At 35.1% G+C, this 24,165-nt stretch overlaps 1 protein-coding gene across 4 annotated transcripts in view; it reads right to left on the reverse strand.

Annotated features, from left to right (window-relative positions):
* LOC149784576 (uncharacterized) overlaps window positions 1–24,165 on the reverse strand; it is a 76,236-nt gene that overhangs the window by 23,871 nt on the left and 28,200 nt on the right. For 3 of the 4 annotated variants that reach the window (XM_089933290.1, XM_089933289.1, XM_089933293.1), the window contains exons 2-4: window positions 22,342–22,498; window positions 18,300–18,352; window positions 9,837–9,941 (exon numbers count right to left, since the gene is read on the reverse strand). In XM_089933290.1, the coding sequence (XP_089789416.1) occupies window positions 9,837–9,918 (82 nt within the window). In that variant the 5' untranslated portion in view covers window positions 9,919–9,941; window positions 18,300–18,352; window positions 22,342–22,498. The remainder of the gene's footprint in view (window positions 1–9,836; window positions 9,942–18,299; window positions 18,353–22,341; window positions 22,499–24,165) is intronic. The other variant, XM_089933292.1, reaches the window with a different exon arrangement.

The following is a 24,165-nucleotide window of genomic DNA, read 5'->3' on the forward strand; positions in this document are numbered from 1 at the left end:
GCTACAAAAAAGTCTTCAATATGACACGAACAAAGCAATCATTTAAGAACCAAGAAAAATTCATTATTTGAATATGAAATATAGTCCATAACTCTGGAACTTTAAATAGTATTCATTTAAAAAGGACAGTGGTTCCATACATTGAGCTTGGCTCAGATACACGAGGACGGCATTTTGTGTTCACTAGGTATGCATTATGAAATGATCTTGCCACGGAAAGAGCCTGAGAAATATTTTGAGGCAACATGGAAGAAGAACAAGATGTAAAGAAAAAATGGAGTCCAGGCTATAGATTTTACAAACATACAAGACGAAAAGGAAAGACCAACGATGGGACAAGTATTAAATTTAGTTAGAGAGAAAGGAGTATTATGTGAAATGATAACAGGTATGAGTATTGCAAGATACAGAGTATATATTATCTATCATAAAGGAAAAGATACGGTGCTAGTAAAAAGACCACTATCTTTCAAGGGGAAAATGGGAGTAGTTACTGATCCACCACCGTTTAGACAAGAAAGTACATCAAAAACGGTTAAAGTCCAGATATCAGAAATGCCCCTGGATATACCTCTGGCAGCAACAATTGCGAAATTTGAAATAAAAGTCAAGGCAAAGATCAAAAGTGCCAAGATGGCAATTTTTAGACAGAACCAACAATAACATCAGGACGTAGGATTCTAGACTTAGAGCGGGAATTGGCTAAGAAACTGAAAGCGGCTTTTAATCAGGACGGTTTCCTGATTAGATCATGGTATAACGGATATACGACAAAAGCTGCATAAATTGTGGTTATAAAGGGCATGATAGAAAACACTGTAGGACCGGAAAAGGAGGGATGAATGGAAGGAAGAATGACGAGGACTGGAAGCTCATATAATTCACAGCCGGTGCCGCACATGCAGACAGGAGATGTATACGGTTACATTAATAATTTTTCCAAAAGTAGTAACAACATAGAAAGAAACACAGAAACAAAGAGAAGCGGAAGTGGCAGCTGGAGGAGAAACACCATGGAACCTAGGTTAGAAGATTATACCAAAATTGCCACCCGGAGAAAAAGAAAAAATGTCACCCCATTGAGCAGACAAGAATGGGAAAGGAAAACCTAAAGAAGAAAAAGGAATGTGATAGAAAAGACAAAGCATTAGAAGAGCAGTTGAGAAAAATAGGAGAGAGATAACTGACCTGAAATCCAATGGAGGAACATGTTGAAAACAGAGTATATTTATTAGAGCAGGTTGAGGTGGAAAAATAAAACATAAAATAAAATGAGACGGAAATAAGGGAAGCGAACATTCCGTTATCACAAGAAGAAATGCTAGTCCAACACGAGGAAAGAGGACAAGTCATACATGAAGAAATACTCCATAAAGCCATGGAACATGGCGAACAACTACAATAACCGACAGAAAAGATAGATCTACTTAACCAATCGGGAAAAGGTGATGAAAGACGAGGAACACAACGTAGACGCTGGAGAGGCACCCACAAATTTATTCAGAAAGACGACTAGAGAAGAAAATCAAACAGCCGCCACAAACTGGACATAACATAAAACAACCCTCCAAATAGAAGAATTGCTCTTGTCGTAGGGTTTAACGCTATTTTTCAGCACACTATAGGCTCTACATGGCGGCCAGTATTAATGGTGGAGGAAGAACCCGAGTTATCCACAGAAAGAACCACCTACCCTCGAGAAACTACTGGCAAGCTTTCTCATATACCCTCCTTGGCCGAATCTGAGACTTGAACCTACGCATACAGAGGTGAGATGGCAGTGATCCGTAACGGAGAGCGCTTTAGATCACTCGGCCACTAGGGGCCCCTCTAAGTGGACGAAAAGTAAACAAACAAAAACAAAGAAAAGCACAACAAAGTACTATTGCACATCGGAATCAACAACCAACCAGATACCGAAGTGACGGGAAATATAGATACACACACACACACACACACACACACACACACATATATATATATATATATATATATATATATATATATATATATATATATATATATATATATATATATAGTAAACAACACCAACACCTAGGATGTGTGACCGGTTTTGCTTTATTGTTTCATCAGTCTGAGTTCAAATCGAATAAATCGGCAGAGGAAATTAACTTCATCATGTTAAAAATAAACGACGAGCAGTAACTAAGAATCACATACGGAATAAAAAAAACAACCAAGAAATGAAAACGAAATGTAATAAACATCTCCAACAGCACAAATTACCTGTCAACCAAATCACACAGAACAAAAATAAATAGACCCATTCAAAAACAATTCCAAAAATGATCAAGCAAAAAACTTAATAGCCGTAGGCACACCAAAGGCAACCTATTCAGGTGCAGTAAAAAAATTGGGCGACGAAAATTACACAGGAATCCTACATATCCGTAAGAGCAACAATATAAACAGTAATGGAAACCCTCAAGGATCTGTTGCAGACAGCACAAACAGAAGAAAGAATAGGAGACTCATTAGAATACAAAACAAAAACAGATGGAGGAAAGAAATGAAAAGAAAAGAGGAAATCGAAAGCGGAAAAGAAACCGTGTTAAACCTTTCTAAGCAAATTCTAACTAATAGTGATTACAATCTTCTAGGTAAGGGGTTATCATATTGTCCGAGAACCAAAGTGAACGATAATATGAAGTTAGCAGAATCATTTTTCAAACACACAAGAGCGTTAAAATTATAGTATTTTTTCTCACAATCATGTACAAATTCTCAATACGAAAGCAATTTTCGTCTACAAAATACGCCCTTTTACTGTAAAAAAGAATCATCATTTACACTTGTTGTGGAAGAGATATTTATCTCGATTTTTATATTGAAGCAACTAAACAAGAAATTTTAGATAGCAGTCCTAAAAGAAAACATTTTACAAACATATCTAAAGAAGAAATAAATTCGTTACGTACCTTATCGCAAGACAGACGTATTATTATTAAAAACCTGATACGTCTAAACCATGGTAATAATGAATAAAGAGGAATATATTAAAGAAGTAGAAAGAAAATTAAATGATGACGAATATTATACAAAACATTCCTATAATCTTTCTGAAGAAATTAAAGAAAAAAAAATAAGCAAATCTATATACACATATATGATGGAACTTGATATCTTCCCAAATAAAATACGCACCCAGTTTTATATTTTAGCCACAATACATAAAACGGTTGATAAGTCACTACCTTACGATATCCAGGTAGACTCATTATTTCTACATGTAACTCAATTACAAATAATATATCGCAACATATTGATCATATTTTACAACCACTGAAGAAATTGCTACCTTCATATGTCAAAGATACTTTTGATTTCATTACCAGATTGAAATCTTTACCGAAACTAACTGAAAATTCATTCCTTGTTACACTTGATGTGGTTTCACTCTACACAAATATACTACACCATGGTGGTATCGAAGCGTGTACATATCATCTTCAAGAAAACGAAGATACACGTAAATAATCAAAAGATCGTGTGATTTGATAAAATTTGCACTCGAAAATAATTTGTATTCAATTTGTAATACAAACTATCTTCAGAAAATGGTAAAAGCAATGCGTAGTCTTATGACAACTTCTTATGCATCTTTACTTATGGGGAAATTAAAACCAGATGTTTGGTTAAGATTTTTAGACGATATCTTTATGATTTGGAGGTTATCATTCGAAGACCTTTATGATTTTGTAGACAGTTTAAACAAATTACATCCAACAATAAAATTTACATTCAATCTGTCTAAAACTAAAGTATTTTTTTTGGACGTAGAAGTAGTGAAAAATGAAAATAGTGACGTTACTTTACGGTTCACGTTAACAACACGACTATTCATCAATATGTTGAATATTCTTCATACCATCCCAAATCATGTAAAAACGGAATACCATATAGTTAAGCAAAAATATATAGAATAATTGTTTCGGAAGACGCTGTTTTTAAGCCATCCTTGACAGAGTTAGATCAGTTTTTCTAAATCGAAATTACCCTATTGACAGCATTAATACTGCTTTCCAAAAAGTGTCTTCTCTTACACATTTTGAATCGTTACAATATAAAATCAAAAATAGAAATGAAAATATTATTCATTTTGTTATTGAATGTAATCCAACTTGCCTAATATAGATAAGATTATCAATAAATATTGGGATGTATTAACATTATCATGTAAAGCATGTGTTAAATCGCTACAAGAAAGCAAACCCACACTTGATTATAAAAGGACTAAAAATCTTAAAGAATACCTAATCAATTCTAAATTAGAAAAACGTCATATGTAAAAAGATTATGAACTAAATGTAATAGATGTTCACACTGTTATTTTATTAATGAAAATGCATCTTCAATAGTAATAATACCAAATAAACTTTTAATATGCGTTGTGATACAAATTGTGCAACATCAAATGTTATTTATTTGATCACATGCAAAACAATGTGGCGTCCAATATATTGGACAAACCAGTCAACACATACCTAAACGTATGAACAACATTTTCATCTCATTTTAACAAGAGTTCCTTTACTTTGCCAGATTTCTCCTTTCAACCTATTGTTAAAGCTGATTCTGAGATCGAAGTCTGCTAAAGGAAACCTATTGGATTCATCGTCTTAATACGGTATATCCAAAAGATATAAATTCCAAAACACTATACGACATCCATGAATCATTTTTTAATTATGGTCCCTGTTTACAAGTAGTTAAAAATATTTTTATGTTATTCTAATTTATAGAATAATTTAACTAGTGAAAGTATAAACTAATATAATAAAAAGTTAACAAATAAAAGTGTATTTTTAAATTAATTCTCAATACATGAAGATGAATTATTTATAAAATACTTGATTATGAGTATTATGCACACCATACTTCTTTACTATATAAATTGAGTTCTGATGAAATATTGAACATTTGTCAATAATATAACAAGATATAATATATTATTATTTTATGTTGATTTTTGATTATTTATTTAAATTTTCAGATTTATGTATTTGTTTTAATTATTTTTTATAGCTTTATGCATGCATTATAGAAAGAAAAAATATTAATAAAACTCTGTGTATATATATATATATATATATATATATATATATATATATATATATATATAATAAGGGTTCCACTGAAAGAGAACCGAGAAGTATACACAAGCATATGCCAATTGTAAAATAGACAGGTTCAAGTTAAATATAGTCTTGACCGATGTGAAACATGTGTGCCAAAAGTAACCATAGAAACAATAAGATATAAAGACACGCCACTTAGTTTATCTAGAAAAATTACTCCTCGCAAGATACACAACTAATTAGGACAAGGAAAGGGTGGAAGGGGAAGGAAAGCCGCCCAGTCGGTAACATACTTGGAGGGAGATGAGTACGGAACCGGAAATTTATAGGTTCAGGACCATCAGAGCAAAATCAGAGGAAAAAGATCACCTAAACTGATATTAAATATTTAAACCATTGGGTATTCAAAACAGCTTTGTGGGGACATTTCTAAAGCGCTAACCAAGTCTTATATGCTTTGAAGGGGACTTTAGGAGGTGTTCTTAAAACCAGGAGCACCTACATTGAAAAGATACTTGCTCGGCTTCGACAATGAGTTGTCCGGGTCGTCGGGCTATGGGATTTGATCAGCCATGACACATTACATTCAGTGATGATGTCACTGAAACAAGCTGCTCAATCGCGATAGCAAGATTGCTAACATTGAAATATACAGCGTAAATTCTGATAGCAAGATTGTTAACATTGAAATATATAGCGTAAATCCCCATGGCAAGATTCTTTGACATTGAAATGAGCAGCGTAATCCCTGAGAGTAACTTTGCTATCTTTGAAATAAGCTGCGTCAACCCTGATAGCAAGATTGTTATAATTGATATAACGAGAGTGAACCCTGATAGAAAGAGTTATAGCGCTGAAGTAAGCTATGCTAATCCCGATAGTTAGAGCGTTAACATTAAAATAGAGGACTGCCTGCATCTCCGTGTAACTTTATTGTTTAAAAATGTGATCAATACATTTTAACACAATGATTTGATCGATTAGCAAACTAGATATTAAATCCCGTTTCATTGGAGATCGTCGAATCTCACCGAAACCGAAAACCCTTGGGACCCAATACTTTTGAGAAGTTTACCGTTTAATGAGGCTTTAGCAAAGGTGAAAATGTCTTTTTCAGCGAGTTTACGTGACGAGACAGAGAGAGAGACAGAAATACAATGTAATTACGAAACCATCAGTGTACATGTGTGTAAAAGTGCACAAAATTTAGAAAGCTGTTGTTTTTATTCTGTATTTTAAATACATGCATTTATGAAGAATGACCTTTAATGTCAGTAAAACAGTGAGGTTTCTGTGCTTTGCGATTTTGATTTTTTTTTAACGTAGCTTTAACAATTTTTCAGTCATATCGCTACTATGTCTGCAATGTGGCAGTTTATAGTGATGTCTAGCACTGGGGCATCATGCCGCAGACATGTAGCATGATGTCCCACCCAGTCACATTATCCTGACACCAGGCCGACCAATCCTAACACTAACCTCTTAATGCTGAACGCCAAGCGAGGCAGCTGTTAGTACCATTTTTGTAAGTCTTTGGTATGACTCGGCCGGGGATCGAACCCACGACCTCCCGCATCCGAGGCGGACGCTCTAACCACTAGGCCACCGGAGCGGATTACAGGTGGTTTCAGTTTTTCACACGTTGCCCTGTACGCAAAACATTACTTTCTGACGGAAGTCAAACGACAGTCATAGTTACTTAAATCCACGTATGTAATAATTTTCTATATTAAAAATCGTTTGCGTGAATCAGACTTCTAGAATACTAATTTGTCGGTATCCGTCGGCAAAGCATCAAAAGCGAGATCATATGCCTGGATAATAAAGCCCTGATATTTAATTTAAAAACAAGTGAACTATGCAATAATCAGATATACAAATGACTGCATCAATCATAATTAGATAATCAGCCGATAAATATATTATCTCTTAAATGACTTACCTGCAAGCATTTAGTTATTAATACATGTAATTAGCCTTTTAGGTCTACTGTTTTGTATGGTGCAAAGACTTCAAATTAGCCTATTGTCAGCCTTAATCTGTGTCGGCACACGTGATGTGTGTTATTTAAACGCGTGCACCTGGGGTCATTTTCCGGATCCTTATTACACAGTTCAGACCATTACAGCACATATTAACGGTAATTAATCTGTTCCAGCGTGTGTCAGAATTTAGGAGCTAAATATATTTCTGTCTCAACTGAATTTCAGTTTTATACGGGTGTCTTTAAGTATAAAATTTAAATTTGAATCGAAATGTTTTCGGTGTTCAGAGTTGAGGGGTTTCGGTTTACTGGGGTCAAAAGAATCATATCATAGAAGAAACATTTCGGGACTAAACAGATATTGTTCTTAAGGGGATTAGGGTATCCTGAGCTTTCCTGTTTCATAAGTTTCACTATAGTGTATTATATTATATAAAATTAATATGGTGAATATATTGTTACATTTTCTCTAATAATAATAATAATAATAATAATAATAATAATGTAGCTTTAAACATCATCACCAGCAGCATAATGATGTACATTTTTTGATATCTTACACCAAGCACGTTGGGATGTATTTCTGTGCTCATTTTGTTTGTATCGCCTGAAGCTTGCATTTGACCAATTATGCAAGTCTTTGATTTTTTTAAAATTCTTTCACGTCTTCTTTTTCGTTACTGATTGTTTAATTCTGGCATTACCACAGTGTAATTCTTAAATATATTCGCTCTTGAATAAGTTCACAAAACCTAGAATATGTGGGAAAGTTTTAGTTTTGTATCAGAGTTCGAGTATTGGATTTACTCTGTATGTGTGTATTTGTGTGTGTGTGTAACATCCGGATTCAAGTGCACTAATACCATCAGTACACGGGATTGGAGGGTGGATTTCTAATCACAATAAATTAAACATTCTTATGCATTAAAGAGTCAATAACCGTCATTGTCAAATCAATATAACGATAACTGTTAGAGTAATCCTAAGAGAAAGGTTTACAAAAAATATTAACTAGTGTTTATTATGGGATGGGGAAATGACAATGATGCAAAGTCAACTTAAAATATCGATGAATATTTTACCAGGCATGAATATAAGAACTTATGTCTCCATGCAATGGAATGAGAGATATAAAGCTAAAGGGTGAGGATTGCGTGACAGATTTAGTTATTTGGTTGACAAGAGTCTTCACTTCTAAAGTCCATGTCACGGACACTGTATGCATGGTTCTAATGCACATGTCACTGACACTTTATTCACAGTTTTAATGCCCATGTATACATTGTATGAACGGTTCTAATCTCCATATCAATGACACTGTATGCACAGTTCTAATGCTTATGTTACGGACAATCTAAATCACGCACACACACGCGCTCACAGACTATCATGCCATACTTAGAGATTATTGGACAAATCTTAAATTACTTTAATACTGTACGTCATATATAATTATAAGAGTATTATGTTGTTGTATATAATTACTTTACAACTGTATATAAAATATGTTTATATTTTGTATACGTCATGGTTTTGACAAGGTAAGTATTACTATGTACCTGACATTATTTTCCTTGCTAGTTTACAATTTTTACATAATTTTAAAATGGACTTTTCTCCCTGTTGTTTCGTCTTTAGCGGATTTTGAAGACACATGTGAATCATTGATGTTATTACTATGCAAACAATTTCGGTAGCTTCGTTCTTTTTAAACACAGTTGTTTTTGTTCGGTTTGTGGTGTTATCGAGGTGAAATAGAAAAATAATTCAACGTTACTTCTAAATGATACTCCAACGTGCCGAAGTATTAGGGCGGATCATGTTTTCTCTGTCTAACCATTAAGGCGGATCATGTTATATATTTCTAAACAGTAGGATGGATGATGTTAGCTGTATCTAACCATTGGGGTATCATGCTATCTTAATCTAATCTTTAGGGCAGATCGTGTTATCACAGAGAAGCTATGCATAATAAGTTAAAATATACAATTGTATACACATTCCCCATAGCAACTTGACACAGCAGTCAATATAACTGTGGCATATGACCTCCCGCCAACAAAACCTCAATGGCGGGTTGCATGATTGGATGCAAATATCAGGACAGGACTACGCTACTGTATTTGGTTGAATGACTGATCAGTAATACAAATTCGTGTTTTCAGGTTTTGGGAGCTGAAATACGGTGCATACAAGTATGGGTTCGACCTTATATTTATGGTGTTGTTGCACAAATACAAAGCAAAATTCCGTCACAAATATAATAATGTCCTGCAGATTTTACTGATACAGATAGAACTCTGCCTTGGACGTGTTCGACAACGAAGAAACATGTAATAATTGTTACCTTCTAAAAAATATCACAACTGAAAATGTATCTTATTTTTCAAAATAAATACAGTATATTAAAATGCATACTAATACCGTAACTTTATCATCAATAGAAAGAAGAAAACAAATCTGAGAATAATACTAATAATGTAAGTTCGACATAGTAGAGGCTAAAGCAGTATGTCTTATTATGTATTAACGTTATTCAATGGGGCTAACTGGAAATTCGCCGAAACATTTCAATTCATATATAAGACCTTAAGTAACAAATATCTGTCTTCTAGATTTAGGCTTATTACAATATTGACGCAGGTATATAATTTCAACCTACTGAGCTCAGTACATTTAGGAATACAACATATGGGTATTCACAGTTACTAAAGAGCATCATGGTTATTATGTATGACTTATCTATCACATACCTTCCGTTTCTAGACCTTTTAGTTCAAGTGTCCCATCATAGACCAGATTAAAAGTAGCTTGTTGTGATCTTGCAGTGGCCATCGTGTCTTTTCAATGGACTGTAACTAAAAACGTGTTGACTAGTGAATTGAATTGTCAACCTAATACAGTGATAATGTTATACAAGTGCTGAAAAGGACAAGGATCAAACTTCTAAACAAAATCCATGTACGTAAATACCCTCGCCAGTAATGTAATTCCATGAGCATTTCATACACTGACTAGATAATGTTTCCCGTTGTTGTAAACATGTGTTTGAGATTAGTCAGACTGATACCTGCAGAATACATTGACTAGATAGTAGTCCCTTCTTTGTGAACACAAGTAATATAACTGTGTTTTGTGTAATTTATAATCATAAAAAGAAGACAGATACGTACAAAATTTATATAAATCGATCAAACTCTAACCTTTATGAATGTACACCATGTATTGCTTGTATGATCCCCGTGCATAATCTCGTTGCTATAAACCATCCAACCAAACTCCGCATAGAATGTTATAAGTCATAAGCTTTGCTCAACGAGATAGGTCGTGAATAGGTTACCTTACGCGACTAATTTATGTTTCTCTTGTAATATGTATGCCTATTCCATTTGGTTTGTTCAAGTAAATCCAAGCATGTAATGTACAAAAAATAGGCGAACGGGGAAGAATGAATGAGGGGTCAGTTAATACAACACAATTCCAAAGCTTGCATGCACGTCCTTCTGCTATTTAGTTGACCTCAGCGACCCCAGTACTTACATCTATCTTTTATTTCTCTTTATTTGCCAGCCCAGTAGATGAAACTACCTTGAGTTGAAGTCCCTTTCCCCCGCTCTTCATCTTGTTCCCCTACACCAAAAACTACGACCACCATAACAACAACTTCTACGATGCTACTCGCCCTAATGACGAAGATTATGACAAAGACTATTGCTGCTCCGCTGTTTCTACAATTTACTATATATGGGTCTGGGACGAAGATTATGGCTGGGTTGGGCTGCTCCCAATATTTTATTTAAACTATTATAGAAGTCCCACTCAGGCTCTATTTTGATGGAAGTTAACTTTAGTAAAGATGGATATAAAGCTCAGAGCCCCCCGTCAGCAATGCCGACCGTTAGATGGTTAAATATACAACAAAGGGTTGAAATTCAATGAATAACAATTTAATAGCAATTCAATAATCAAATGTCTCAAATTTCCAGTTACACTCCTTCCTCTTAACCCATCTAAAAACGCCTATTGCATCACTTGATTAGCACTGTGAGATTGATTTCCACCTGCCCTAGTATTTTTACTCTTCTTTTGTATCCTTTTTCTCTTATTTCTCTCAATTCCTTCTCCTCTTCCTCCCCGACCTTTCTCAAAATTCCTTCTCCTCCTCATTGACTTTCTCTAGGCTCCTTTTCGTCCTCTTCGGCTTTCTCTAGACTCCTTCTCCTCTGTCTCCACTTTCTCCCCCACGACTGCACTTCTGTTGAGTAAAGCCTCAATTCCGTCTAAACCCTTGAAGACTTGGGACTCAATTGAACCGAAAGGTGTCTGTCCTCTAAAAGCTCTCTGTGAAAACACAAGGTCGGTACAGTCTTTTCCCTTAGCCCTCTCATCTCACACTATACACAGCATATCATCAGATAATGGCTGATTAATTTCGTCGGTCACGCATTCATTCACATCGAAATACCAATACGTTCTTGTGTGTTAAAACAAACGTCATAATGTAGCAATAAATTCAATCACACCAGTACGTATTCCTCATCCCGTTATACTAAACAATATCACATTAATCAGACGCATTTCTTTACCTTAAAACTCACGCATATATGAAAGTAATTACGTGTACATACAGACAATAATAATTAAAAGTATGATGCCGTAATAATCTGCAACAATGGAGCAAATAGCTTACTGACCTTTCTGAAGCAATGTCTTTCCTTAGAATGCACTTCCAAGTTCTGCCGCCAAATTACGAGTGGCTTCTTTTTCTCGGAGTAAACCCTTTTGATCTGCAATCCTTTCCAGGCGAATACTAAATTAATCTTACGATGTCCCTCTCGCTGTTTGTCAACGTTGGGCAGATAAGAACACGCCTCGTAAACCCGTGGACTTACTTTTGATCCTTCAATAAACCTTTAACATATAGGTGTGATAACGGCAAGACTTTATTAAGTGATGCGACCTATCGCCTTCGCCAACGCAAGTTTCCAGTGTCTGGCGGGTCATGCTAATCTTGTGATATTTCAATATAACCCCGGGGCAATATTTAGAGATCAAGCACAAGGCCGCGGTATAGCTCTATATCTCGGACTTATCAAACGTGACAGGATCGTAAGGTCTTATGTCAGATAATATTTGCAATCTGCATGAAACTTTCAAGACCTGTCCGCTACATAATTTATTTATCGGTAAATCTCAATTCCTATATGAGGATTTTATCCGTTGAATATTTTGCATTAATCTTTATGCATTTGCATCGCACTGACCATATATGTCATTTCGTGCACATCCTTTCACAATGTAAATAGATGCTTAACACTGTGTTTTACAAATAGAACAACAGCCTACAGCTTAATGGAACGTGTACGAAACATAATATTTAGGACAAATGTAACAGCATGTGAACATTTTAGTTACGTCCTTTAAAAGTAATGAATAGTTACATTAGCACAATGTTAATATAATCAAACACAGATATGGATTAAGACGGGACTCATTTGAAAGGATGGATTTAAAAGTAATGTTTGGACAGAGTAGACATTATTCAGACTTGAGTCACAGTGACGATGTTTAACACGTAGTTTTTATTGTTTATGGTTTAAGGTTTAGCTTCATTTTACAGCAAATTATTAGGTATACATGACGGCCAATTTATATGGTAGAAGAAGAACCCGTAAACATCCCGGAAAGAACCACATAGCCCACAGGAAGTTACTGGCAAGCTTCTTCACATACCCACGCTGGCCGAGCCTGAGACTCGAACTCACGCATACTGAGGTGATATGTCGGTAATCTGTAAATATGAACACCCCATACCACTAGGACACCTGGGCCTCTGTTGAAAAAATAATATTGCTCTTCACTTCGAGACTAAAACTAGATCAAGGATCTTACATGGGCCTACCAAATTCGTTTGCTATCTGGTTTGTCCCGTCTTTTACCGGCGAATCTAATTGCTACAAGAAGCCAACCCATCAGTTTAGAGGATTCTTAAGCGAATAACAATGAGCTAGGTTACACACAGGTTGCCTTACCTGTCTAATTTGTACTACGCTACGAATAGGTTACCTTACACGTCTCCTTGCATTCATGCAAAATATTAACCCATCGCCTTTTATAGCATCAAGGTTTGCGATATGTGTATCTCGTTCATGTGGTTTGTTCAAGCCAATGCGGACGGTAAATGCACAGAATTTGGAATAGGAAGGAAAAATGAACAAGGATACAAATTTCATCACAAACTTCAATTTTACGTTGATATCTTTTTGTTTATTTATTTGTTTTCAATAATTTAAAACACACATGATTGTATTGTTGTTTTTCAGTTTATTTATTTGACTTTAGTCTTCCAAGAATCCAATGTTTGCATGAATATCTTTTAAGTTTATTTATTTTACTTCAGTAATCTAAGACTCCCCGGTTTTACATAAATGTTTTAGTTATTTATCTGACTTAAAGAATCCGAGTATTTGCATATATTTTTTTCTTCTCTCTATTTGTCAAGCCAGCAGTTACAACTACTGTTAGCTGAAATCCTCATGTTACCTTTTCTTATTTTTCTCCTTCTTCTCTGACCAAAACGTCCACCACCGTACTGTTGCCGCTGTTTCTAGTATTAAATTCAAGTCACCTTTTGGCGTATGATCAAAACATAGTCACAACTACTAATGGTCAGTGTGCTTTTGTTTACGAGGCAATAATAGCGTTGGCAACTGATACCTTTACTGACAGTATCGTAGTAGTGACGTTTTGTGATGATACTGGTGGTGGTGGTGATAATATTTGTGCATGAAATTAGAAACCGACAATGATAACTTGTTTGTTATATACATGTACTTTATTTACAAGTAAACCTCGGCAATTCCTTAGTATGAGGGTTTGTCCGCTGCAATGTACTCAGCCATCTTCGTGAGTTCTTCGTCGTATCGTCTGTGTAAATCATTTCGTGTGCATCCATCCATAATGTATAAGAGAAGATTTCCACTATTTGTTTTACAAACTGAATACCAGTCTACTGCTAGACGCAACGTGTAGCAATTGTAATATTCAGGGTATATGTACCAGTATGAGAACGTCTTACTTAAGTCATATAGAATTAATCGATCTTTTTTCCTAACACGAGCTTAACATAAACGCATATAATGATTAATAAGGACGGAGCTCATTCACGAACCTTTTTAACATATAGATTACAAAATAAAACTGCTTTTCACTTTGAGATTACAAACAAATCCAAACCCTTAAAATGGCGTCCCCAAAGTCTCTACCTTAATCGAAATCAGGATAATGTTGGACGACACATACCTGGTGAACTATTCTGAGAGCAATATATCAACGTCGGACTTGGTTGGGTGAATGGGTTTCATGTTATTAATGCGTACGATATTACAGCTGAGTTCCAAAAATATATAGAATTCTGTACTTCAGTAAATTGAGTTATATGTACCGATTCATGTGTAAAACAGAAATTAGATACTGATATACCTTACTAACTGCCACTGTAATGTGTAAGTAGCTAGCAAAATAGACGGTCTGGGTTTAAAAATGAATTTGCTTTTAGAGATAACCTATTAGCAAACTAAAGATGGTGTTGTAATTTAACTATATGCATGTATACTGACTTCGAAAAGTGATAATGTCGTTCACATCTCCTTGACCGATAAACTCTTCTCCAGTGTTTTCCTGAGTAGCCGTATATAGAGCCTTAACCAATAAGGCTTTATGCTACTAAGGCTCGAACAATAACTTCAACGGTACAATATTTTTCAGACTAAATCATGATACACCAGGTAATTATTATTATGTAATGCACATTTAAAGGTGTTTGTTTCGCTTGTTAGTGGCGAGATATACGTATTACTGCTGGTGGTAGCAGCAGTATTCCAACAATTACATTAGTGTCAAGGACTTGTAATAACGTTTGTCAAAGTTTCAGATCCACTAATTTCATTTCGCTTAGATTTTAATTAACTTCGTCTTTCATGCATAAATCATAAGCGTGTCTTATATTGATCTAATCGATATACAAAAATAGAAAGCAATCAACTTATCATTATGCAAATGTGATTGTGAATAGCCATAAAACAGCATAGAACTAAATTTTACAGCGGGCGCACTCGGCAGAGATGTGAGTTCATTCACTATGTCAATACACAATTACCACTAGTCAGCCTTAACTCCGTTCACAAGACAAATACATGTATTTGTATGTGATATAAATAAAATAAATGTAGTATATCTACGTTGTATCGATGATACACCATTCGTAGTATATATTTTTCATTGAAAGGAAACTTGGCAAGCCTTGATTCCTTTGAATGTACAATTTATATATCTCATGGTATATCAATCATACAGTGAACTATATATATATATATATATATATATATATATATATATATATATATATATATATATATATATATATATATATATATCCAACCATGACCAACTAGTTTGCTTGGTTCGGTTTGATTTGGTATTATACAGCTTTAAGGCATAGAGAATACAAAACCAAACCATCGGATGTATTGTTATTGATTTTGGTCTCTACGTCAATAGCTTGTCATTGGTGGTTATTTAATCATTAGACAACTTGAGTAACGTGTCTTTCCCAAACAAGATCAAATATATAAAAGACTGAAATAACATTTATCAGTAAGAACATGATTCTAAGTTTACCGTGCTACTGCATCTCAGCTGAATGCTACAGTGCACCATTCCATTGCATCTCATTTGAATGTTACAATACATTGGATCTTATTTGAAAGCTAAAGTGTGTACCATTCCATTGGATCTTAGTTAAAAGCTACTGCATCTCAATTGAACACAATTGTGTGCCTCGCTATTGCATCTAATTTATATGATACAGTGTTCCAATGTTTTTACATTTCAGTTGACTGCTGCAGTGTACCATGCTTTTGCATCTCAGTTGAATGAAACAGTATTTCATGCTATTGCATCTCATTTGGATGATATGGTGTGCCTAACATTGCATCTCAGTTGACTGCTACAGTGTACCATGTCACTGCGTCTCATTTAAATGCCACAGTGTTCCATGCCATTGCACTTCATTTGAATGCTACAATGTACTATGTTCTTGAATCAACTGAATGCTTAGGTGTGACATGCTATGGCATCTCAGTTGAATGTTACAGTGTGCCATGCTACTGTGTCGTAGCTGAAAGCTACTGTGTACCATGCTATTCTATCTCAGTTAAATGTTTTTGTGTACCATGCTAATGCATCGTAATTGAATTCTACAATGTACCATGCTACTGAATCTCAGATGAATGCTTTACCGAGTGTACCATGCTATTGCGTCATGATTTAACGAAATGAACATTTAAAACAAGTGTTGAGAAATGCAAGTTATTAAAGGCTTAATCGATGGTATTCTTTAAATCGTCAAGGTATTTTTAAAGCGATTTGCAGAAAAGAAGAACAACAGACGTTCTTTAAGCTTAAAATAACTTTCAGAAATTAAAATTGACACCACTTCTTCCTTTGTACTGCTGTATGATAAGAAAAATTATGATATAGTTCAGCGATAGCAAGATTTTCAATTAGGTACGATTGTGGAAATACTCAATATTAGCATGGCTCCGTGATTATCTAAGACCCACCAGCTACCATAAAATGTCATCTGGTGGAAATACTATGTTGATATGATTTTCCGTTCTGAAGGAGTAACCACTACATAGTATAACCATTTTCATTCAGGTCTGACTAGATATTATAAGAATTAATGTAGTGAAAAGCCCATGTTAATGTGACCGTCCATTCGGGAGGAATGACAATCACACAAATTTTTCAAGGTGATCATTTTGGCGATGTAATATAAGTCAGATTGTTACCCATTAAATAAAACAAGTAGACATCATAAGAAGTCGCATGGTGAAAATCCCAATGTGGATACGATCAGTTGTGGTCTTGCGAGGTTTACTCGTTTGTTCTCTTCGCACATGATAGGCTGTATATGGCGGCCCGTATATTTGTTGGAGGACGAACCCAAGAAGACCCCGGGAAAAAACAACAGACCCACGGGAAGCTACTGGTAAGCCTTATGACGTACCCACATTTACCTATCCGAGACTAGATTCCACGTATAGAGAGGTGAAATATGAGTGATCTATAAATGTGATCGTCGTAGACCACTCGATACTGGCAACACATAAAAATGTGTCAAGGAACGGTGGACCGACGGCCGATGTGTAAAGGACCATTACATATGTTGTCCTTTCTATGACCAATAGAACTATATAAAGGCATCTATCGCAGAGACAAATGCATCTATCGCACACAAAACGTTATCTAACCCCCACCACCCGCTTCAGATGAAGCCAACAACAAAAGGAAACGAAAGAGACAAAAACGGATATTTTCAAGCATTCAGCCATGCTGGCAGTTTATATAAGAACGCGAGTTCACTAGTCGAAGGAACGTGTCCAGCATTTAGTAGGTAGTACATCAGGTACGTGACATTTTAATTAGTTAAAAGATATTTTTTTTTAAATTTTGCAATAATGTAACAAGAAGTCTAGCAGTCTTAAATGTTACCTAAAACGCAGCATAATCTCGAAACGAGGCCCAGTTGTTTAAATTGAATACAGAATTAGCATGTGTGTATTGAGGGATGAGACAAAAATGTGCCAAATTTGGCACAAGTATCGGGCTTCAGAATGTTACATTCGCGATTTAAAACGGAGCTGAAGTTCTCGAACGTCGAAAATGGTCTAGGTAACTGATTAAAAAGGCGATTTGGCCAAAAGTTCACCATGGATTAGAACAATATCCTTGTGAAAGTGTAGATGAACTACGATAGTAACTCTTATTAGTTTCCTTCCTGAACTAAGGTAGGTCCTTAAAAACGCATGTTAAGTGATTGTTAAAAAGCGCTGAAAATGTTTAGTTTTTCTTCAACACGTGATTTATATATATCGCGTTTTAGTGGACATATCAAGCAATATGCAAATAATAAAGGTATTTCGAAGACAGGGGAAACTTTGTCTAATCCATGATGCTATATGCTCTGATTCAGCTCCTCACGCGATGTTATGTAGTGGATAGGCAGTATAACCGTCATATACATTTTAGAAAAATATGTTTTAGAAAATTTAAAATTGTAGTTTCATGGGCTTGCACTGGGTACAGTTTAATTTTTTATAGAGTGAAACTTCGCCTGTTCAAAACTTTTGACTGAATTCTGATATATTTACCCGAAACAACTTCTCACCACTTTCCGCGTGGTTTCTGAAGGAGCAGCTCTAAGCTGGAATTTGAAAGAAATGTAACGCATAATATCATAATGGCATAATGAAGTTTCTCAAGCATAATCATCATCAATTCAGTGTGTTAAGAATATTTGATATTAGAAAGAAATAAATTCTCACCACTTTCGATCAAACACTTATGAAAGAGGAGCATAAAGTTAAAATTGAAAAAATGAAATATATAATACATAAATTCTATACTCTTTGCGATATGATAAGATTGAATTTAGGACAACATTCAAGAGTGCTCTCAATACTCATCGTTTTCACCACCAAGAACAAATTTGACCTTTAGCCATTGGTCATTATTATTAGATTGAAACTGTATTGTTAACTCATTTGGGGTCTGTTAGGTCATTTTTATAAAGCCATTTATATTTTTTTTGTTATTCGATGAAATGATTCATATGATATTTTATCATCTTTGTGAGACATTTTCATATTTTTATGTTGTCTGTAAGAATGCCGTTTTAATGGCCTTATGAGTTAACTTAAAGATGTAAAGCACCTATAGCTCTTTCAGATATTAAGGGCTCTAAGTTGTCTTATTATTATTATTATTAGTAGCAGTAGTAGTAGTAGTAGTAGTAGTAGTAGTAGTGGTAGTAGTAGTAGTAGTAGTATTTGTGGTTGTTATTTATGGTGTTGTGGTGGTGTTGGTGGTCGAATGATCGGTCATGTGAAAATATTTATTGTAGAAGTTTCTTTGAAGTTTGATTAATTTGGTGCATTTGCAGCTTCCATAAATATGCTTATAGAAACCTCTACTGTACCTATCAGGACTCTAATCCACACTGTTACTAAACTGAGTTGGAAACGGCATACATCTCCGTTTCACGTTGTTGTTAAAAACGTCAACTTTGAATTTTAACACAATAATTCGATTGTCTAGCAAACTAGACATCAAAGCTTGTTTTATCTGAGATTCCTATTCATGAAATTATAGTATAGTCAATTTTGTAAAATTATATGGTAGCTAGGATGGTGACAATTTATTCATAAATAATAATAATAATAATAATAATAATAATAATAATAGTAATAATAATGACATCATCATTTATATGTTTGTATCGTACGCTATGCACGGATGGTTTTATTATGCTGCTCATTTCTCTATCGCCCGAAGGTTGCATTTGGGCAAGTTCTTGAGTTTTGCAATCCTTCTTAGTTTTTTTTGTTTTGTTGTCGTTGACAACTGCATCATTTTGACATGGCTACCATGCAATTCTTAATCTAGCTTGCTTCTAAATAAATTCAGGAAACCTAGAATATATGTCAGAAAGCTTTCTTCTCATCTTAAGGTTAAAATATGGCATTACTCTCTCTCTTTCTCTCTTTCTCTCTCGCTCTGTCTCTCTCCGTGTCAGTGTGTGTTTGTGTGTGTTTGGAGAAAGTACAGATGCACGTGCACTAATACCATCAGTGCACAGGGGTTGGGGGATTTCTAATCACAATAAATTAGTCATTCTAGTGCATCAAAAAGTTAATAACCGTCATTGTGAAATCAATATAACGAAACCTTTAATTACAAAAATGTAATAATATTCTACAAGAAATATTTAGAATTTATAATGGAATGGGGAAATACTCATGATAAATATTCGTGAATATTTTACAAGGCATGAATATCAGTACTGGATGTTTGAAAGATCTAAGTATGTGGCTGTCAATTGCCTTCAGTTCTAAAGCCCATGTCATGGACACTATACACAGTTCTAAAGCCCATGTCCTGAACACTGCATACACTTCTAAAGCCCGTGTCATGCACACTGTGTACACAGTTCAAAAGCCCTTGTCATGGACACGGTATACACACTTCTAAAGCAAATGACAGAGTTTTAAGCCTTTGTGATGGACATCTGTATACACTGTTCTAAATCCCATGTCATGAACACTGCAAACACTTCTAAAGCTCGTATCATGCACACTGTTTACACAACTCAAAAGCCCATATCATGCACACTGTATACACAGCTGTAAAGCCCTTGTCATGGACACTGTATACAAAGATTTAATGCCAGTGACATAGACACTGTGTACACAGTACTAAAGTCCATAATATGCACACTGTATACACAGTTCATAAGCTCATGTCATACACACTCTTTACACAGTTCAAAAGCTCAAATCATGAACACTGTATACAAAGTTCTTAAGCCAATGTCATACACACTATTTAGACAGCTCTAAAGCCCAAATCATGGACACTGTGTATACAGTTCTAAAGACAACGTCATATACATTATTTAAATGTTTCTAAACCCCTTGTCTTGCACACTGTATACACAGTTTAAAGCTCATGTCATGGACACTACATACACAGTTATAAAGCCCTTGTCATGCACACTGTATACACAGTTAAAAAACCAATGTAACGCAAACTGTATACACAGTTCTAAAGCCCGTGTCATAAATACTGTATGCACAGTACTTAAGCCCATGTCATGCATACTCTTTACACTGCTATAAAGACCAAATCATGGACACTGTATACACAGTTTTAAAACCAATGTCTTGGACACTGTCTGCACAGGTTTAAAGCGATTGTCATTGACACTGTATATTCAGTTCTAACACCCTTGTCATGGACATTGCTTACACAGTTCCAAAGCCAATGTCATATACACTATTTATACAGTTCTAAAGCCCTTGTCATGCACACTATTTGCAAAGTTCTAAAGCCCTTGTCATGCACACTGTATACACAGTTCTAAAGCCCATGTCATGAACACTGTATACACAGTTATAAAGCCCTTGTCATGAACCCAGTATACACAGTTATGTGGCCCATGCCTTGCACACTATTTACACAGTTCTAAAACCAATGGCATTGACACCGCATGCGCAGTTCTGAAGCCAAAATCATGGACACTGCTTACACACTTCTAACGCCAATGTCATGGACACTATACACAAAGAACTAAAGTCAATGTCATGCACACTGTATACACAACTCAAAAGCCAATATCATGGACACTGTATACACAGTTCTAAAGCCCATGTCATGAATACTGTATACAAGTTATAAAGGCCATGTCAATGACACTGTATACACAGCTCTAAATCCCTTGTCATGGACACTGTTTACACGGTCCTAAAGCCAATGTCATGCACACTGTATACACAGTTCTAAAGTCAATGTCATGGGCACTGTACACACAATTCTGAAGCCCACATCATCGACACTGTACACACAGTTCTAAAGCACTTCGCACGGATGCAATAGGCACATCAATGCATATTTATCTGAAACGGTGGAATGAAATATTTTAAATTTAGTTTGATTTTACCATTAACTCAAATGAACAAATCTGCAGAATTTTTAACGACACTTGGAGAGTATCATAAAGAATATCTGGTTTTACATTTTTGTAATGTATCCACAATCATTTTAACTGTCAAATATATTCATTTTTTTTAAAGCAAAACTCTTATAAATCAAATCCTTTTAGTCAAGTCCGCCTGAACATCAGCCAACACGTTCTTTTTATCAGGGCATGCAGGAACTTTTACTAATTTTTAGTAGCATCAGACAACACAGTCTTTTAAATAGGGCGCATAGATAATAATGTTCACTCAGTTTTAGAAACATCAGACAACAAAATCTTCTGAGCAGGGGACACAATAGTGTTCACTCATTTTTGGAAACATCAGACAATAAGGTGTTTAATCAGAACCCATTAATTTTCACAAAGTAGAAGAAACATCGGGCAACATAGCTTTTGAACAGGGCGTGCAGTAATTATTGTTCGTTCAAAGATAAATCAGATATGTTAGTCTTACTGACACGGCTTCTGAGTCGCTACGGAAAATATTGCCAAAGAAGATTATAATTTCATCCCGATTTGGGGGAATATACTACACGGGGCTTCGATGATCAGGCTTTTTGTACTTAATATTAGTGCTTACATCTTGGAATATCATGTATTCGTATTGATATATTATTAAAAATCATCTAGGTTGTTTGAAATGACTTATTACATACCTTCAGCTTCTAGTGTCAGAGTCCTATCTTCAACGAGACTGCATATGGCTTCTTGTGATCTTGCTGTGGCCATCGTGCCGTTTTAATGGGCTGTTGACCAAGACGTATTTATTCTACGTCACGTGAGTTGTCAAACTAATACACTGTTAGACATGAGCTGAAAAATATAGAGAGCAAACTTCCATGTACATATCTAATGCTTAATGCGGAAATAATTTAGACATATCAACAGCTTGTGTTTAAATCAACAACGTCTTTGTCATCAGATAAATATGTATTATCTAGCACAACATAAATAAACAGAAACACCGGGGCTCATTACTTTGCTAGCAAAGTAGGAAAAAGTATTCACGCACCAGTTCTAGTTCACCAAGAAAGTACATAGTATGAACCTGCGTATGTAATTCTTTGTCCTTAGAACGGTTTGATAATCAATGCAGATGGTTCATTTATGAGCAGGATGTGATTTAAATCGGTGAAAGATTGGATGCTGCAGCTGACATCATCGAACGATTAAATTAGTTTGATTATCAACGACGAATGGAACATACCTGCTTGTAATTGACTTATAAGTGTTGGCCACCGTAGTGCAGTGACTATATGTAGACACAATTATTACCTCAACTTTGTCGCAGTTGCAGAATAATCCTGAGTGCGCAATAGACTCGATTTCGTGATCATACCCCGAATCTCTCTCTCACTTTCTGCACACACACAAACGCTTTGAATGCACCAAACCTTCAACATGTGTTTTTCTAACGTGCAATCACAGCGTAGCTGATTTATACCTGAACTGATTGGGGATTTGTCGGTAAATGAGGTGATGATGAGATATATATGGGACACATCTATTTTCGACCAATACTTTCAAATCGGCATATAACCCGTGCATTTACATCTTGCAGGTAGATACACTGTTCACAAGCAAACATCGCTGATTCCAAAGTTTGAGGTCGTTGGCCATTGCAAAGAAAGCACCGATCCTTGTGCAGCTGCTTGGTTTGTTTATATTGTTTCGGTAACGATTAAATACAATCAAACAGCATCCTTTTTCAGTAACGATTGAAAGGTCATATAGGATGCTATTTAAAGGCAAGTAAAAACAATGATGCTATTTAAAACCGTACACAAAGGTATTCAAAAAAGCGTTAAAGGAATCCACTTAACATCGTAGACAAATGTGTTTAAAAGTATCAAGGGAAGCTATGTAAAATTGTATTAAAATGCTTAGAAAGTAACATAAGATGCTTTATAAAATTAAACACAAATGTGTAAACAGATAACAAAGGAATCTATGCAAAGTTGTACACAAAGTGATTAAAGTGTTAACAATGGAGGCTATTTAAAATTGTATACAAATGTGTTTACAAGGTTACAAAGAAACGTTTAAACTTGTTCACAGGAGTTTAAAATATATGCTATTTAACATTGTACGCAAAGGTGTTTAAACAGTAACAATCGGGGTATGTAAAATTGTTCACAGAGGATGTTAATGATATCACAAATGGGGCTCTTTCAAAGTGTACACAGTGGTGTTCACATAAGTATCAAATATAGCAGTCTTAAATTGTACACAAAGGTGTTTCGAAACGTAACAATAGAGACTATGTCAAATTGTATAAAAAGGTATTTAAAACGTAACATGGGATGCTATTTAAAACTGACATAAAGTGTTTATAAGAGTATCAAGAGAAGATATTTAAAAGTGTACCCCCCCAATATGTTATGATGACACAGGCAATATGTAAATTTGTGCAAAATGTTGTTCCAAAAGTAAAAAAGAGTTGCCTGGAAAAAGTGATATCAAATGCAATTTCAAGTAGT

This window comes from Sinohyriopsis cumingii, chromosome 14, assembly GCF_028554795.1.
Source record: "Sinohyriopsis cumingii isolate HCF-2022 chromosome 14, ASM2855479v2, whole genome shotgun sequence".
In the NCBI taxonomy this organism is placed as follows: Eukaryota; Metazoa; Mollusca; class Bivalvia; order Unionida; family Unionidae; genus Sinohyriopsis; species Sinohyriopsis cumingii.